The sequence below is a fragment of the Podarcis cretensis genome (assembly GCF_951804945.1).
Source record: "Podarcis cretensis genome assembly, chromosome: 13".
NCBI classification, from domain to species: Eukaryota; Metazoa; Chordata; class Lepidosauria; order Squamata; family Lacertidae; genus Podarcis; species Podarcis cretensis.
Window position 1 is genome coordinate 24,233,538 of NC_137182.1, and position 19,775 is coordinate 24,253,312.

A 19,775-nucleotide genomic window follows, 5' to 3' on the forward strand; every position below is an offset into this window, starting at 1 on the left:
TTTTAAAAACAAAAACAAAACTTAATTTATAAATAAAATAAGCAATATAAGAATATCTGTGTGGATGATCTTCCATGAGACCGGAAAGTGCATTTGAACTGGAATGATGGCATACAAACATCACTGGGTGCTGCTTACATTGATTGAAGGCCAGGACTGGGCATGCTCAGCCCTGGAGTATGAGGCATCAGTCCGGTGTGTGGAGGTGTCGGGGATAGGGAACCCTGCACAGAAGGAGGCGCAGCGGATGCCCCCCGCTTCAGGGCTGGGGGGACTTGGGAGGGCCCAGTCGTCTTCGTCCGAGGACTGCTTCTCAAAGCGCAAGTGCTCCTCGAAGGCGTCTCTGGCGTAAACTTCGCCGTAGGGACGGTGCTTTGGTAAGGTGGAAGCTTCCGGCTGCAGCCAGAGGGAGCGGTTCTGCTGGTACATAGCCGCATCGCTCACCTCCGAGTAGCTCCGGCGACCCTGGAAGCTCGCCTTGATGTGGTGGCTCAAGGGTTTGGAGTAGGCCAGATCCATGATGCTCCTCTCGCCACCCGGTGACCTGTGCTGTGAGGTGATGGCGGGGGAGGAGCAACTGGGGCCCGGCGAGCAGCGCTGCGGGGCAGGAGGCTGGGTGGGCAGCGGAGCAGGTGAACGACGCTGCGAGGCGGGGGACTGGCAAGGGGGCGGCGCTGGGGAACGGCGCTGATGTGCGGGGGACTGGCAAGGGGGCGGTGCTGGCGACCGTCTCTGCAGGCCCGGAGACTGGCATTGAGGGACAGATGAAGATCTCCCTTGCTGCGCTGGAGACGAGCACTGAGGACCCGGAGATCGACGCTGCTGAGCGGGGGAATGGCGCTGCGAATGGGGAGAGTGCCGCTGACCTGGAACAGAGCAGGAGCAAGTCAGAGAAGGATCCTGCTTCGAAACTGAGAAGCAGCAGTTGCTCTGAGGCTGCATTTCCCCACTCCCCCACATAGCTGTCTGCAAAACCAGCCAGCAAAACACCACCAGCACCATTCGTCTGATTTGTACCAGTAAGAGGTCACTTAAGAGCATAAGAAGAGCCTGCTGCATCATGGCCAATGGTCCATCTGTTCTCACGGGGGCCAGCCTGTGGGAAATGAGGAACGAGAACAGGAGGACAAGAGCATTCTCCCCTCCTGTGGTTTCCAGTTCCAACTGCCTTCAACTGCGGAGGTGGAGCATAGCCATCATTTGACTATTCGCTGCGCCAAGAAGTACTTACAATAATAATATTATAATAATTTATTACTTAAACCCCGCCCATCTGGCTAGGTTTCCCCAGCCACTCTGGCAGCTCCTAACAGAATATTAAAAACACGATAAAACATCAAACATTAAAAACTTCCCTAAACAGGGCTGCCTTCAGATGTTTTCTAAAAGTCAGAGAGTTATTTATTTCCTTCACATCTGACGGGAGGGCATTCCACAGGGAGGGCGTTGCTGCCACAAAAGGCCCTTTGCCTGGTTCTCTGTAATGTCATTTCTCGCAGTGAGGGAACCACCAGAAGGCCCTCGGCGCTGGACCTCAGTGCTGAACGATGGGGGTGGAGACGCTCCTTCAGGTATACAGGGCCAGAGGCCATTTAGGGCTTTAAAGGTCAGCACCAAACTTGGAACTGTGCTCGGAAACGCATCAAAAGCGTACCACTCTGGCTACCTCTCAGCAAGATGGACCTTTGGTCTGATTCACCATGGCTCTTCTTATTTTTTGTAATTCGGGCTGGTGGGCAGACTTGCCTTGCCTTTGGCCCTTTCCAGGTCTCATAAACACACTCACACTCGCCTGGTTTCACTGGTTATCACAGCTCCTTCTTCCTCTGACCTGCTCCCAAACCCCATGCCTCCCCTGGCTTTTCCCTCCCCCATGCCCCACTCACCACCATTGAGGGCCTGCTCTTGCACAAGCGTCCGGAGAATCTGGCTTTGGAGAGAACTCAGGTTCCTCAGGCGACACAACTCCTCGGTCAGCTCCGTGTAGGCAAGGGCCAAGTTTACCCTGACAAAAGAGGGGGAAAGGGGGAAAGCCCTGAAGGCATATAAACGGCAGCCTCTGCAATAGGAGGCACTTTCTTTGGAGGGTGGGAGATGGGCGAGATTTATACAACCGCTTTGGAGGCAACCTTTGCCATCTGTTGTGATCTTCAGTGGGTCACCACAGGCAGAAAGCGAATGCAGAATAGCTACCCTTCCTAACCTTCCTCCTGCAAGTCAAGCTTCCGGATATGAACACCACAGTAAAACAAATCAATCTAGCAGTGATCCACTAAACCAGGAGCTGGGCCCATAGCCAGGGCTGGCACCAAGTCTTCAGGGACCTCTGGTGCTGCTGACCACCCTCTGCCAGTGCATGAATGCCCCCCCCCACGACCCAATGCTGCTGTTGCCATGGCAGTGGTAGCAACACTACTTACTGCACTCCTTGTCTGGCTCCTGAATGGCTGTTTCAGTGCCAGGAAGGCAGGGTGAGACATTTCACTAACCTTTTCCACCCATTCAAATGGAGGAGCATTCAGCCATGTAATTCTTTACCTACATTCTTCAGGGGCCATAGTTCAGTGGTTTCCCACCTGCTTTGCGTGCAAAAGGCACTGGATTTTAATCTGCACCACCTTCAGGTAAAAGGATCTCAGGCAACAATATTGGGAAAGGCATCTGGCCTGGAGATCTTAGAAAGCAGCTGCCAGCCAGGAGACAATATAGAGCTAAAAACTGTCTTGGGAAACCTATGGGCCTCCAGATGTTGGGAGTCATCTCCTATCAGCTGGAGCCAGGAATGATGGGAGTTGTGGTCCAGCAACATTTGGAAGGGCACAGTTTCCCCACCACATGAAATAAATGGAGCAATAGCTCGGTAGAAGTAACTTCATGTGTTCAAAGGGGTATAGTCCACAAACACGTTTAACCAAATTAGTTGCTCTTTGTGGCAACTAGGTCATTATGTCGTTGCTTCCTACATCTGGGTTTCCCAAACTTAGGTCTCCAGCTGTTTTTGGACTACAATTCCCATCAGCTTACAACCCTGTTCTACAATTGAACATCAGCTTACAACCCTGACGACTGGTCCTGCGAGCTAGGGATGATGGGAGCTGTAATCCAAAACCAGCTGGAGACCCAAGTTTGGGAAACCCTGTTCTACATGAACATCAGCTTACAGCCTTTATGTGGAAAGGAACCAGGTATTTTGGCCCACCCACCTGGTTCCTTCCTCTATTAAACTACTGGATCAGTGCGGGAAGAAGCTGCAGGGAACACCATGCTCACTCCAAGGAAATGGAGGAGAGCTGCCACTGTATCTCTATTCAGGTGGTTTCCAATTCCCAACTCCCTGGCTCGCTTGCCAGGGCATGATCTGATGTTAGGCTCACAGCATCAGTCATAGCCATAGATGCCAACTCCCTTGAGTACACACAAAATTCCCCATGAAGGAGTCAGGCACCCACAAATTTCGGTGCCAGGGACATGCATGCTGCATGGCACCCATGGCCCCAGGCACCCACAATCGCAGGGCCAAGTTAGCACTCCTGGTCATGGTCACAGCTTTATTCTCAATTCATGTTTTGTTATCATTGGCAAGATATCCCAAATACACTTTTGATCCAAACTACAGGGTTGCATCCGAAGAATGGTGCACACAAGGAAAACAAACCAGAGGTCTGTGCAAATTTTGCACGGGTTCTCTAGTTATTCGTAAGCATTTGCTCCTACAAAAGGTTGCACAAGAAGAAGAAATTAATCTGACACTAACGAAGCCATACTAGTGTGAACAGCTAAAGGGGAAAGGGCTGTGTAACACACCATGGGGAAACCCAACTTTGCTGTGCTCCGAAACAGTAATGTGAACACACATTACTTCTCTCCCCCAACCTTCACCCCCGGTTCCTTTTCACACATCTTTATTTAGAGCACTTGTTGGCCCACCCAGTCCCCAGAGCCCTTGGAGAATTCATAGAGTACAGTTAAACACATTAAAAACCAATCTTGTAAATCTCCAGCTTATAAACCAGCACTAGCAGCATGGCAGCATTTAAACCCTTCCAGAAACACAGTTCTAAAAGGCCAAGGACAATCAAACAGAAAGGTTTCCACTTGGCACACACACACACACACACACACACAAAAGAATCTTAATGAAGGTGCCAGGCATCTCATAATTAGGGTGCCACCACTGACAAAGCCATATCCATTTTAATGTTCCATTATTTTAATGTTGTATTTTATTTTTGTTTTTAAGTTGTAATCATTCTTCTTGTTTTTATTATTGTTTGTAAGCCGCTCTGAGCCCGGCCTTGGCTGGGGAGGGCGGGGTATAAATAAAAAAATATTATTATTATTATTATTATTATTATTATTATTATTATTATTATTATCCTTTGCGAGCAGTCAGTGTTGTTCCCAGAGAATTCTCAGTCCCCAATTCTGAACTTCAGTCTAGCCAGAACTGAGGACCCTCAGTCAGAGAATAGCTTCAGGTATGGCAGATAAGAGAAGGCTGCAAAAGTCCAGCCCTACGATCACAATACTGTCTTGAACCATGAGATGTTGTGGAAACACTTCCTCCCTTTAGGGGATGACCCACTCACTGCCCATCAACGCCCTGACAAAACCATCAAGCCTTTAGAAAAGAAGAAGAAGAAGTCAGGTCTTGCCATGAAATTCTATGTCACCTTGAAATAACATATTGAGTACGCTTATGAGAATGGAGAACCTGTCTGATGACGTTACGAAAGGCACGTCACCACGTGGACATCTTGCACAGAGAAAGCCATCGAGTTAAACTGAATGGCTCTGACAAGGGGGAGCAGGGCATGGGAGATGGGGTGCACTTAACTGTACCAGACAGCTATCCCCTTTCCATGGATTTGTCGCCAATTGTCTCTTCAAGGCTCCTCAAAGGGGCAGGGGGAGGAATTATTCAATTCTGCCCAAAGAAAATTCAATTGTGTTCTCTTTTCTTTCTTCTCTCGAGTGAAGAGGGACAGCGAATTCCCCTTCGAGGGGTGCGGATGTTTTTCCCGACATTTGGAAGCTTTCGTTGGGGGCTTGTGATAGGAGATGAAATGAAATGTCCCGAAAGATCTGGTTATGAATGACTGTCAGAGCCTGACAAGCAGCATGGAGCGTGCGCACAGAGGATGTATCCTATTGATAGAGAAGGTATGTCTGCTTCTAAGATGGTGAAGTGTCCCACCTAGAATCACCTCTGTGGCTACAATCCAAGATGCACTTCTAGAGCATCTAAAGATATCAAGACGGGCAGCTTTAAAGCTCACCACTCTTCCTTCTCCTCGCAACCTGGATCTCCACGTTTTTATTTATATGCCACCTCCCACTCACACAATCGTGGGTTCATAGGAGTCCAAAATTAATTACACATTTGTGGGGCAGCAGCTTTGAAGCATTTGTTTAATGACTGTGGGAGTCCCGTCCCCCCACAACTATTCTTTAACTGTTTTATTGGCTTTAAGAAAACAAACTTTACTAGATCCCATATATACATATAAATAAAAAAATCCACAATATAGCAAAATACATACAAACAAGAAATACAGTATAATTATAGTTACAGGTAGGTAGCCTTGTTGGTCTGCCAAAGTCAAAACAAAATTTAAAAAATCCTTCCAGTAGCACCTTAGAGACCAACAGGTGCAGTGGTTAAGAGCGGTAGTCTCATAATCTGGTGAACCGGGTTCGATTCCCCGCTCCTCCACATGCAGCTGCTGGGTGACCTTGGGCTAGTCACACTTCTTTGAAGTCTCTCAGCCCCACTCACCTCACAGAGTGTTTGTTGTGGGGGAGGAAGGGAAAGGAGAATGTTAGCCGCTTTGAGACTCCTTAAAGGGAGTGAAAGGCGGGATATCAAATCCAAACTCTTCTTCTTCTTCTTCAACTAACTTAGTTATTGGTATGAGCTTTTGTGTGCATGCACACTTCTTCGAATAGATGTATCTGAAGAAGTATGCATGCACATGAAGGCTCATACCAATAACTAACTTAGTATAATTATATTTATACTTGGCTTTTCCGCATAGTAAAATGCTATATTTGTCCATACTTACATTTATACCTCATAAACTCAATAAGGAGTTTCCATTTATCTTTAAAATTTCATCTTTCTTTTCTGCCTTCTCTCTCTCTCTAATCAAGCCCGTAAGCTTATACCTTGAATGGCTACCTTCCAAATTTTTGTTAAACATTCTTTCACTGTGGGTGGTGACCTAATTTTCCCATTAAATCATTGTATTTTAATATTCTGCAGGGAAGCCGCCCAGAGTGGCTGAGAAAACCTAGCCAGATGGGCGGGGTATAAATAAATGATGATGATGATGATGATGATGATGATGATGATGCAACAAGCATGCAAAAAGTTACTATTAAATTCCCCATTAACTCTTTATGTTTTATTTCTGGGTCTAAATACAATAATAATTTGTAATAAAGTGCAAAATGCTATTAACAATATTATCTTTACTACCTCTCCCCATAAGATTTTAATCAACAGAAAGGTCCACCAAATATGTTCCAGATCTGCTAGGGTTGCCATATTTCAAACAGTGAAAATCTGTTCAGAAAAGTTGTTGAGCAAAAACGGTATTGCCAACATGGACTGCCATTTCCCCAGATACTGCACTGATTTCTGCCCAGACACTGATGACGACTGTGGTATTCCTGATATGTCCAGGAACCTCCAGATGTATGACAACCCTAATATCTGCTTTCAAATGTACACATCTCTTAACACTTTCTACCACAGAGAATGTGAATTTTACTCAATCTTTATAGAGTCGTGTACCATTCATAGAGCAGTTCGTATTGATTTTTTTGTATGTTAACAAAAAGAGTTTGTGCTGATTCCCGAATAAAATCCCATCCCCATTCTTGTTCAGAAATTGGTTTAAGTTACATGACATGATGACATAGCTTGAGGGTTTGAAGATGATATCCTTTTGTTATAACTGCAGAAGCCTTCTTTTTATATATAAGGCATTAGTTAGCAACCAAACAGGGGCTTTGACTGGACTGAAAAGGGTTTGGGAAACAGATTTAGGGCAAGAAATAGATGAGACAAAATGATGGCTCTTGGCCCTGGCAAAATCCATCTCTGCATATATTAGAAAAAGTACTTTAAAAGTGGTTCACAGGTGGTACTAGATGCCAATTCAGCACACCCATATATTGCCTATGGTCCAATCATAATACTGATGGAAACTATGGGACTTGTTATCGCTTTTGGTTGCGTAGTCTTACTAATGGGGTTGTACTGATGGGTATAGTCTATTTTTTTTAAAAAAAAGGTTTAAAATAATTTAATTGTCTCTTCAATATTTTTAGATATTCTATGTTCTTTTTAAAATACATGTGGAATCAGGGCTTTTTTTTACTTGCTCCTCTGCTAGTGTACATGCTAACCGATTATCAGCTTTCCTTCCTTTCTCAAGATATTTTTGAGTAAAATTAAAGGCTTTTTTTTCCTGCTTCATGAACATTTCGTAGTTCTAACATATTTCTGTATTTCTCAAGTTCTGCATACGTACTATCTGACATCACAACCCTGTGTTGCTGTTCTGAATTTCTTATTTTCTCAAACAGCTATTTATTTAATGTGGTGCGCTGTTTCTGCAAATAACTTGACATATTTATTAACAAACCTCATGCAAAAGCTCTGCCATATTCCAAATTATTTTCCAATTTTTTTCACTAGTGACATTATGTTGGAAAAAAATTCTTGCAGATTATTCTGTATTGTCTGTACCATTCTCGAATCTTGTAATAAGAATATAGTTAACCTCCAACTCTGAGGCTTAAACACGCTGTTCTTCCTTCCCAAGTTGAACATCTTGGCCCATTATCAGAAATGCTTTGAATTCCCATTTCTGATAGTAGCTCATCAGCTAATAAAGCAAATAAAGGAGAATTTCAAAAGTAAACTTGTGTTTTTGCTTGGTCTGATATTGAACAATGTGATTTTTTAAAATTAGATATATATTTATAAAAAGCCATGCATCAATCAGATGCAAAGTTTGGGATCTCCTTAAAAAAGCTTTGAGGAAGAGTACTTTCGGTGTTTCCAGTTTAACGTCCTATGTCCAACTTTGGGGTTATAATTCCATTGAAGTCCCCTGCACATAACACATTTCCTTCATAAGAGGCAATGGTTTCATCAAACAATTTATTACAGAGTTTTTGCTTCTCCTTTGGGGCTAGACATTAATCAAAGGTGTGTTTTTTTTAAATCTAACATTAATCTTTTTAAAAGTAGCTATTATTATTAAATGATAGAGGCCTGTTTCTTTATATATAGGTTTCTAGCCCTCATGGTCACAGTGGGTGGGCAGGGGGAGAAGCTTTTAACACTAGAGGCATATTTAGGGGTTGGAAGTGATGCAGCTGTGGTTTCATAGCCCCGTCTGCAACCACCAGGAATCAGCCCTGTAGATTTATATTTATCTCTCTCTCTGTGTGTGTGTGGTCTTAGCTACAAGCTTGGTTAAATTAAAGTTCGCCTAGAAACTGACGAAACCACAAACTTTGCATTTCAGAGCCCCGATCCAGAGAGCCCATGGGCACAGAGAGGGCTGCTTGCCCAATGCCCAAGTACTCAGCCCATTTCACAGGTGCTGCTCTCAGCAAACTTTACAAACAGCTCTGTTAAGAAGGCTGGTATTATTAATCCCCGTATTAAATGTTACAGGCGGGAGGAGGCGGTGGAAAGATGTGAGATAACAGCTCACTTAAGGCCACTCAGCAAGTTTGCATGTGAAATGCGAGGTGAAGCAGGGGCTTCCTGCTTATGGCTTGTGCCTTTAACCTCCCGACTATTACCAGCTCTTGATAAAAGCTCTGTGCAGCTCACAAAACAACGCACGTGGAAACTGCATGGGGGAAGCGCATTAGGGAAAGTGTGGCTGTACGCAGTGCCGGTTATACGTAGAAGCTAAACAAGCTATAGCTTAGGGCCCCACTCTCTTGGCGGCCCCCAAAAAATTTAAAGGAAAAAAAACCCTGGATGTACACTTCCAAAATATAAGATAAAAAACAATTAAAACAAAACCTACATACAGCAACAGTGTTTTGTGTTGTGTTGGCTCCTATGATGTAAGTAATGGACCCTGCCTGCTAGCCTGCTCCCTAAAATATCACTGGTTTGCTCCTTTCTATATATAGGGTTCATACATTCTGCATGGGCTGGTTGCGTGTCAACATGTGCAAATGGCTTTAGATACCTACTAGGTCCATAAATTACCATATAGCATATATTCAACACAAAAAACAGCGACAATTTGTTGTTCACAAAGGACAGCTGTATTTATAAAATGCCATTTTTATGCTCTGTGCAGCTTACAAAAACACACACACGGAAACTGCATGGGGGAAGCGCATTAGGGAATGTGTGTGTGCGTGCATGCGTAAATTGTGTGGCTGCATGCTGCAGCTTCTGAACATTTGCGGTGTCTTGATCCCTGCACAGAATCTTGCTTCCCCAGTGCAAGTTATGTTAGCAGGATCGGTTCGTGAAAGTAGAGCTTTGTTCAAAGGCAGGCACTGTGTGTTTTAATTCTTCCAAAACAAAACATCAGCTCTGTAATATGCGAAGTGTGAAGCATACCTCTGAGTGTGTGCAAAATGCATTTTCCTCCTTTCCCCCTCCCATCTCACGAAAAGCCACAGTCTCTCCACACATTTAGGAATAAAACAGTGAGGTCTGTACGTATCATATGGGACACAAGTATATAGGAGCCCCAGCACATAATGATATAAAAATTTAAGCACTGCAAACATAAAAAGAAATACTGCAGTCTCCCTTTCTTTTTAGTTCGGTTTGTAGACTTTCAATTTTAAAGTTTCACACCAGATCCCTTCCTTCCCTACCAGGGCTTGATTTAGGTTAGATGAGGCCCTAAGCTACTGAAGGTAATGGGGCCCTTTATATGTCCAGCTGTCTTTTGTCAACAAATTGTCGCTGTTTTTTGTTGTTGTATATACGCTATATGGTAATTTATGGACCTAACAGAAAGCCATTTGCACATTAACAAAATATGTATTTTATCAAAGTAATTGTTGAACTGAAATACAATTAAGAAGTATATTATACTTTTTTAAAAATGCTGGATCTTTTGGGGGTTTTTTTATTGGGTTGTTGGTTTTGTTTTGATTTTATGTACTTGCTGTTTTATGTGAACCACCCCAAGACCTTCGGATATAGGGTGGTATAGAAATAAAATAAATAAAATAATAAAATAAAATAAATAAACAAACATTTCCAGTTTCTGCATTCCTCTTTCAGGGTTGCTATCAATACAATAAATGGTGCCAAAGTGTGAGAAATTCGCCAGTTTCAGCTTGATGGGACTTTTTTTTTTTTTTGTAAATCAAAACCTTCTAAACTTTAAAAACATCAGCCTTTATTTTTTTTAAAAAAAAATGTTCATGCATTCCATTTTGAGGAATGTTTTTTCAGTGGTTTTTGCTTTTTTAAAAAACAACTATTTTGTGCATTTTGCGTTATTTCCATTAACCTGATCTCAACAATCGCCCACATTCTCAAGAGGAGGTAGCACATATGTAAACAACGGCCACCAAAAGCAACGGTACTCATGCACCACGTAACCTCAGAATCTAGTAGCATGAGAGAATCTTACTTTTCAGGGTTTTTGTTTTCCAGAAACAAGTTTATAGACCATACGGCTCCAAGAGTCTAGGTAGGTTTATCCTAATCTGCAAAGTACCTTGCCCCTTCTCATTGCTGGCGGAAGTTGGATAACTGTGCCAAATTAATCAAACGTGGATAAAGTATATTTGCTGTGGATTATTTATATACCGTACATGCAGGTCTCACAATGTGCTATTAGAAAATAATATATACACACACACAAACACACACACTTCAACCCAGGATATGCATTTTTGCACACATTAATTTGGCTGGAGAACTGCACTGCAAAATTCTGGTGAATTCCCCCTGGAAGAAAAAGAAAAGCTCTGCACAGAAGTGAAAAATTTCAAAGGTGTTTCAGTGTGTTTGTGTATTGTATGGAAGCGTGCAAATTAAGCAAGCTTGCTTTTAGATACAAGCTGAACTGAATTTATCCCTACTGCTTGGTCTTTTATACTGAGCATGTATATATTATATCTGCAAGAAATGGTGAGCATGTTGCACTGTATATTTCAAGGCGTTCCCCCTTCTTTGCAAATGAAGGCTGAGCAAGATATTCTCCCCTCCCACCACTGCTTGGCTCCTTCCTCAAGCCCCTCCATCCCACCCCGCCGGCAGTGCAATGGAACACAGGGTTGTGTGTGTGGTTTCTATGTGGCTGGGGAGGGGGGAGCCTAAATCTATAGCCACTGCGGGTGGAAGGAGCGAAGAGCGAGCCTCGTAAACAGGCCCGCCGCACAACCAAATGAGAAAAAGCACGAAACCACAGCATTATCTACCATCTCGGCGTGGCTCAGTGGGCAGGAGAGCAGAGCTGTGTGGGGAGAGGAAATGGCCGGGCAGAACTAACATACCACCCCTTAAAATAAATTTAAAAACTATACAAGAAAATGCACGGGGCTACCAGCCACAGATACTCCCACTGCTTCTTGTTTTATTTTAAAGATTGTCGGTGCTTGCTTACACACTGCATACAGTGGTACCTCGGGTTAAGTACTTAATTCGTTCCAGAGGTCCGTTCTTAACCTGAAACTGTTCTTAACCTGAAGCACCACTTTAGCTAATGGGGGCCTCCTGCTGCTCCCGTGCCGCCGGAGCACGGTTTCTGTTCTCATCCTGAAGCAAAGTTCTTAACCTGAAGCACTATTTGTGGGTTGGCAGAGTCTGTTACCTGAAGCGTATGTAACCTGAGGTACCACTGTATTAACGAACGGGAGTGGGGACAGGGAAGGTGCTTTTGACACGAAAAATAGACTAATGTGCATTTGGAAGATGAGGAGCAGCAACAACACAAGAAAGCCCAGATTATGAATTTTGGCAAAGTTTAGGACTGGTGATTTAAGGTAGCCAAAATGAGCAGGTAATCTTGTTATCGGAGGTGGCTCCTCAGAACTTCTTTCCAAAGCAAGACCTCAAGTCTGGGACATGTGGAGCAGAAATGAAACAATGCCTCTGAGCATGGGCAGAGGGCCTTTCCTTAGCCCCCACTCCCCACTCTAAGCAAGCACAGACTGCCTCAGTGCCGGGGGGGGGGGAGACCAGAGTTCAAATCCCCACTCAGCCATGAGGCTCACGGCATGGGCAGTCTCCCGCGCAGGGTTGTTGTGTGGATAAAATGAAAGAGGAGACCTGTGTATAACACCTTGATCTCCCTGAAGGAACGGTGGGATGTAAAGTGTGAAAAATTAAATAAACAAGCCATCTCACCTTCTGTCTTGGGCACCTTGCCAAGCTGGCATTATGAGGAAGGCGGCTGCAGTCGTTCAGAGTGGGTGAGCGGCTACGGGAAAGTCTCCCCACGCACTCTCAATAGCAAACTCATATTTTTCACATCTTCCAGGGCTGAGCTGCTGCTGCTCTGGAACGAAGTTCCGGTGAAGCCTCTATCGTAACAATAAGCTTGCAAGAACCTATTCTTTCCTCCGACCTCAGCAGCCAGGCTCCAGGAATTCAGTCAAAGCTTCACCACCCACCTCCCCAACTGCAACAGAGGGCAGATGAGATATTGCCCAGCAGCAGTTTATGTGGCCTTGTTGTGTCTCGCTTTCCACAAGAGGGCGAGGTCAGCAAAATGTGGTTGCAAAATTCAAACGTGCTTCTATGGATGGAGGGGGGGTGTGGAGGGAGGAGATGAAAGCCAGAGGGGTAGGCCTTTTAGTCTGCTACAGCAAGAACGCACAAAACTGTTCTCCGGCACCTTGAAGACTAACCCATTTATTGCACTACAGGCTACTGTGGAGTAGAGTCCACGTTTGGCCCCAGAATTTACCATCTCTCTCTATATATACATACTCAGGGTTTCCCAGCTGCTGCTTGGACTACAACTCCCATTATCCTGAGCTAGCAGGACCAGTGGTCAGGGATGATGGAGAGTGTAGTCTAAAAACAGCTGGAGACCCAAGTTTGGGAAACCCTGGAGTCACTGAAGGGTAAAACTTCATGCATGTCGTGAATGTTTGCACCACAATAAATCTGCTAGTCTTTAAAGGTCCCGTAAGACTATTTTCTTCTGTCCTCCTATGAAACAAAGGAGGCTCTTTTCAGCTTGAAATCAGACCTATAATCTATGCCGGTAGGGTGGCTCCTTACGCATTGCCAAAACAGAGGACAAAAGGGGGATACGGCTCTGCATAAAATTTGCACGTGCCGATCTCGGTATATGGTATTTTTGTAAGGGGAAAAAATGTGCTGCAGTTCGTGTCACAACCTCAAGCAAGCACACATCCTTTTTAAAGCATGGAGGGATGGAGAACCTGGGGCCCTCGAAATATTATTGGAATCCATGTCTAGCCCAACAGCGTGTGATTGAGGGCCACAGATTCCCCACCTTTAGTTTATTGTCCATGCATAGCCAACGTAGGAGGACTATGATGGGTTTTAGAGGTTGCCCTTCAACAGTGGACTCTAGTGCCCTTTGGAGTATGAAACCCAAACGCTCGTAGAGGAAGCACATATGAGTCATGTTTCCTTTTCTGATTGTTGCCGGGGAATGTGTGAAGGGGGGAATTTGCGTGCCCTTCAGAGAAAGCCATTGCAGGCGTTGGAAGGAGGCAGATTTAGCCCCACAGGGTCTCAAACCACCACAAAATTCACCTGCGAAAGCCCCGCTGAAATTAACAGGTGGCTCTTGCACAGTCCCCATTCATTTCAATGAGGCACCTGCGGGGGCTATTTCCTAGCATATCATTCTCCACGGTGCTCAAGGGGCTGGTGTAGAAGCTGTCTGGCCTCAGGAATCCACCATTTCACGCTTCCAACATCATCACTATCGCTCCTGCTTTTGTTCTTTTAGCAATCGGCAGAGGTAGGGCTGTAGCTTTCAGTGGCAGAACATCTGCCTTGCATGCTGGAGGGTTCATGGTTCAGGCCCCGCCATGTCCAGGTAGGATGGGGAAAGGACCCTGCCAGAACCCTGAGGAACTGCTGCCAGCCAGTGTAGACTAAGGAGATTGTTAGCCGCTTTGAGACTCCTTAAAAAGGTAAAGGGACCCCTGACCATTAGGTCCAGTCGTGGCCGACTCTGGGGTTGCGGCGCTCATCTCGCTTTATTGGCCGAGGGAGCCTGCGTACAGCTTCTGGGTCAAGTGGCCAGTATGACTTCTGGCAAACCAGAGCAGTGCACGGAAACGCCGTTTACCTTCCTGCCAGAGTGGTTCCTATTTATCTACTTGCACTTTGACGTCCTTTCAAACTGCTAGGTTGGCAGGAGCAGTGACCGAGCAATGGGAGCTCACCCCGTCGCGGGGATTTGAACCGCCGACCTCCTGATCGGCAAGTCCTAGGTACCTGCGTCCCTTGAGACTGCTTAGGGTAGTGATAAAGCGGGATATCAAATCCAAACAACTCCTCCTCCTGTTCCTCCTCCTCCTCCTTCTTCTTCTTCTAAGCTAAATGAGCCCATGGGTCCGACTCAGCACAAGACAGTTTCCTCTGCTCCTGGTTTGGCTGTGTCTTTTAGGGTAAGTCCTCACAAGCTAGCCGACGATAAAAATGTTAAAAACAAAGCAAGCAAGCGCAAGATAAAAACGCAATCAGATTCCACCCCCCAGAGATGCAAAAGAGAGAGGAATTGTGACTCACTTAGGCTTCCTGGAAAAGGGCAAAGCTGCTCAAAGAATCTTCTGACATAATATATATAGTTTTTTTTTTCTTTTCTTTTCTGGATATGATAATCCAAGAGTTCTGGCTTAAATTTTTGGAAGGCCCTTTCTCTTTTTAAACCTACTGCTACTCACCCCAAATCCTTGGGATGCTATAGATTAAAAACTGAATAAACAAACTGCCATTCACTTTTTCGACTATGCTTAGGTGCCCCTGCTGAGTTCCTGCTGCGAGCCTGAGCCGCCTCGTGCCAGGGTGGGAGGCCAGTTTGCCCCCACCCACCCCTTACAACTCTAGTGCGTGAAAAAGCTATGTGGGCACTTTGGCAAAAGCTGGCACAGCTAGCATGACCCGAGAGTGAATTTCAGGTATGTGGGATAAGCCTCTCGCTCCCACCGTCCCTCTCCACTTGGAGCTTTCATTTTCAAATAAGAGAGAAATGAAAGGAAAGGAAGGGGGGGGGGGAGATAATGAACGAACGAGAACGTGATTAAAAACCTACAGTTCCCTCCGCCTTTCTGTGGCTAAGGTTTTGGGGAGAAGTGACTAGTTCAGGAAGTTTAAAAGACCAAAGGAAAGAAAAAAAAACTTTTTAGAATTAAATTGTGCGCTCCGTATTGCCAAGCAATGGAAAAGCAGAGTTTACAAAAAACGGAACTGCATTTACAAGAAAGGCAATTACAAGAAAGCTGCAAGCGCTGGTCGCTCCTTCCTCTCAAGGACTGGCACTGCTGCCAATCTTACAATGCCTACATGGACTAAATAACGTGGCACTGTGGAGACATGCCATGTGCATTTGTCCACGTCAAATTATGGGCAAGTATCAGCTTGGTGGCGCTGTGGGTTAAAGCCTCAGCGCCTAGGACTTGCCGATCGAAAGGTCGGCGGTTCGAATCCCTGCGGCGGGGTGCGCTCCCGCTGCTCGGTCCCAGCGCCTGCCAACCTAGCAGTTCGAAAGCACCTCCGGGTGCAAGTAGATAAATAGGGACCGCTTACCAGCGGGAAGGTAAACGGCGTTTCCGTGTGTGGCTCTGGCTTGCCAGAGCAGCGATGTCACGCTGGCCACGTGACCCGGAAGTGTCTCCAGACAGCGCTGGCCCCTGGCCTCTTAAGTGAGATGGGCGCACAACCCCAGAGTCTGTCAAGACTGGCCCATACGGGCAGGGGTACCTTTACCTTTACCTTTTACCTTATCAGCTCATCTATGTGACCAAGAGTCCAGCGTTCCAGCCTCACATACCCCTTCCTTACTTTTTTCTTTACTTGTGTTGTTGTAGTTAATGCCAGGTTGAGGTGGGGGGACCCCTGAAATAACGATTCAATTGTCAGAAGAATAAATTGGATGGTGGCATGGTTATATGGATGGATGGAGATGAAAGACAAGTTTTGGAAGGAACGCAACTAAGTACTAAGCAGCTGCCCAACTTGCACATTTGGAAATGAAAGGAAAGACCACAACTGCGCCCCGGAGGCCATTTGTAATAGGATGAACCGAAGAAAAGTTAACCGCAGCAGCTGCATGCTTCGGGAGCTGCAGTGCCTGAACCAAGAGGCAGGCAGGTGGAAGAGACAGCAAAGTTTGCATGAAAATGGGCATGAAAAGTTTGCCGGGTGGGTCTGTGGTGGAACACAGAGTTATAAATAGGAAGCCAGAATAAAGTACACAGAGGTCAAAACAGCATGTTCGGCTTGTCGATATTGGGACCTCCTTAGCAGCCTCCCTCCAATACTGAAGGCGTCATCAACTCCAGGGGAGACTGATAGCAGACGTTGCCCAGGCCCGGCCCTACCATTTGGCAAAGTGGGTCGACGTCGTCAGGCGGCAGATGCTCAGGGGCAGCACTGGAATTCCCTGGCTGTTCCCCGTGCCATGGAAAACAGATTTTGGGGCCATGTTCTGTTGATCCCCGTGCCATGGAAAACAGATTCTGGGGCCATGTTCTGTTGATTCAAAAGCAACCCTCCTCCTAGTGGACTTGCTAGTGTTGGGACATTCAGCTCTAGATAGACCACTGGGTTCCCATTTTTTTTTTTATACGCATACAACTGATGGATCTAGTTCTTACAGCAATACAAAATTCAGCAAGTGACCTCATTTCCCCTAAGTTGCGCATATATATATGAACCCCGCAGCTGTCTTCTTTGTGCAAATCTCCATTAAGTCAATGGATCTCCAAACGGATTGCTCTTTCCTTTATTGTGAAAACAGAAACAAAGGGGAACAGAACCCTCTAGCTCCTCTCTGCCATCTGCACTCCAACACTTCCACATTAGCCCCTCCACACGGTGTCATTCTCTATCTGTCCACAGCTCAGCTTTGCCTATTTGACTTCCGCCCTGCCCCCCCCCCCGCTACACACAATGTGGCACATTTGATCTGGTTTTATGAAAAGCCATTGTCTTCTCTCCGTTTGCACGGCACATACAGTTGTCAAGGATCCTCTCGCACCTTGCGAGCAATCTGGACAAGGCCAAACCTGATGTACTGGCAATCGATAAAAGCAAACAAATAAAATGAAAACCCAGACACAAAACATGAAATGCAACTTGGCTCAAGCCAAGGCTGACAGGAAGATCTGTTTGGGTTTTTTTTTCAGGTTCAAAGGGGGGAAGGAGGAAGAGACAATACCTATAACAATGTCAAATTCTCCCAGAACAGTAGTACCTCAGGTTACAGACGCTTTAGGTTACAGACTCCGCTAACCCAGAAATAGTACCTCGGGTTAAGAACTTTGCTTCAGGATGAGAACAAAAATCGTGCTCTGGTGGCGCGGGAGCAGCAGGAGGCCCCATTAGCTAAAGTGGTGATTCAGGTTAAGAACAGTTTCAGGTTAAGAACGGACCTCCAGAACGAATTAAGTTCTTAACCCGAGGTACCACTGTATAAGTTAGGGAATCAGCTACTGAGCTGAACTTAAAACTGGGCAAACTGAAAGCTGTCTTAAGAATGCTAAAAGTGATCCTGTGGTTCTCTCAGTGATCCATGGGATCAGAAGCTCTGAATTCTCCCGTCATGTGGCAGTTCCCAGGGAAAGGACTTTCACACTTATGATGCCCCCAGTGTAGAAAATCTTCCACAGGAAGGCTCATCTGGCACGTACACTGATGTCATTTCAGCAGCAGGGAAAGACCTGTTATTTTATCAGGCCTTTCCATCTAAATTGCTTTTATCTTTATGGGGTTTTTTTTTTGTATTTATGTCTTGGAAGACAACACTTTATGTTTGGTCAATGTTTTTACATTTTTCAAATGTAAAAGCTTGCCCCCAAAAAGTTTTCAGATCCATGTTCTTACACTGCTCTTTTAAGATCCTCCTGCTTTGATTCTGTAGTGTGTGTAGTTTTTTATGCTTTTTATTGAAATTTAATTTTGTAAACTGCCCTGGGGATTTCTCCACCAGTCGGTGAAGGGGCAGCTGCTCACTCGAGTGCTTACTTCCCTCTTCCCTCCTCATTCTTTTTCCTTTTGTATCTTGCACAGGAGGCAACTCCTAGGGGCCGAGGAGTCTTTGGGCCCTCTCAATAAAATGTTTGAGGGGGCCAGACCCCACCAAAATTGATGGGCATTGCAATTTGAATAGTGTATGTGCAGCACATTATGCGATCAATTATGTGGGGTGGGACCTACCTAGCCCCTCCCCCAATATTTTATTCAAGTTGGCACCTCTGGTATCTTGTATCCAGATTGCGAACGTGCAGGCAGGGACCAGCTCATCTTTTGCATTCATGTATGATGCATGGGGGGATGCAGGTGGCGCTGTGGGTTAAAGCCTCAGCGCCTAGGGCTTGCCGATCGAAAGGTCGGCAGTTCGAATCCCTGCGGCGGGGTGCGCTCCCGTTGCTCGGTCCCAGCGCCTGCCAACCTAGCAGTTCGAAAGCACCCCCGGGTGCAAGTAGATAAATAGGGACCGCTTACTGGCGGGAAGGTAAACGGCGTTTCCGTGTGCGGCTCTGGCTCGCCAGAGCAGCGATGTCATGCTGGCCACGTGACCCGGAAGTGTCTCCGGACGGCGCTGGCCCCCGGCCTCTTGAGTGAGATGGGCGCACCAACCCCAGAGTCTGGCAAGACTGGCCCGTACGGGCAGGGGTACCTTTACCTTTACCTTTATGATGCATGGGAATTTTGAGGTGCTTTATAAGCGTTAAGCAACAACAACAATAAATTCCCGTGACAAAATTACCGTATTTTTCGCCCTATAGGACGCACCGTCCCATAAGGCGCACCTAGTTTTTTGGGGGGGAAATAAAGGGGGAAAAATTATTTTTCCCCCCCCAGGCGCGGGGCTGGGGCGGGGGAGGCCCGAGCTTCCCCCGCCCCAGCCCCCAAACAGCGGAAGTGCTCCCGCTGCTTGCGGAGAGGTCCGCGAAGCCTGGACGTGTTGAGCTCAGCGCGCGCAGGCTTCTGCATGCAGGCAACTCTCCGCAAGCAGTGGGAGCACTCCCGCTGCTTGCGGAGAGGTCCGCGAAGCCTGCAGAGCGAGAGGGGTCGGTGCGCACCGACCCCTCTCGCTCTCCAGGCTTCAGCAAAAGCCTGCATTCGCCCCATAGGACGCACACACATTTCCCCTTCATTTTTGGAGGGGAAAAAGTGCGTCCTATAGGGCGAAAAATACGGTAATTGCAACTGATCTGCTGTGCTGTTTCAGGTGCTCGCCAGGGGCACAAATAAAAGAACAGGGGGAAATAATGACGACCTCGAACAAATGTTCTGCTCAGCTTCTTCTATATTTGGATGCAACTATAGTAAATGCACAGGGGAAAGGGGAAGTGGGCAAGCATTGTTTGGTCTGTGCACTTGCCATGTCTCTGAGATATTTGTCAGTCAAAGCACCTCTTCCCTGAAAAGTGGAATCTTTCACGGTTCACAGTGAAATGGGGCATATACAAATTTATCGGTATGCACTTGCTGCCTGCTGAGTCCTCCCAGTTTTCCTTCACAAGCTAAACCAAGAATTTGGAAAGAACTGAGATTTCATTCAGGTGCCTTACAAAACAGTATTCGGGCTGTTACAAAA

The 19,775-nt window shown here is 46.0% G+C and overlaps 1 protein-coding gene across 1 annotated transcript in view; it reads right to left on the reverse strand.

Annotated features, from left to right (window-relative positions):
* Positions 1 to 19,775, reverse strand: part of TBKBP1 (TBK1 binding protein 1) — a 60,251-nt gene that overhangs the window by 6,893 nt on the left and 33,583 nt on the right. Inside the window, exons 8-9 of the mRNA XM_079949599.1 lie at positions 1,887 to 2,005; positions 139 to 866 (exon numbers count right to left, since the gene is read on the reverse strand). Coding sequence (XP_079805725.1) covers positions 139 to 866; positions 1,887 to 2,005 — 847 coding nt within the window. The remainder of the gene's footprint in view (positions 1 to 138; positions 867 to 1,886; positions 2,006 to 19,775) is intronic.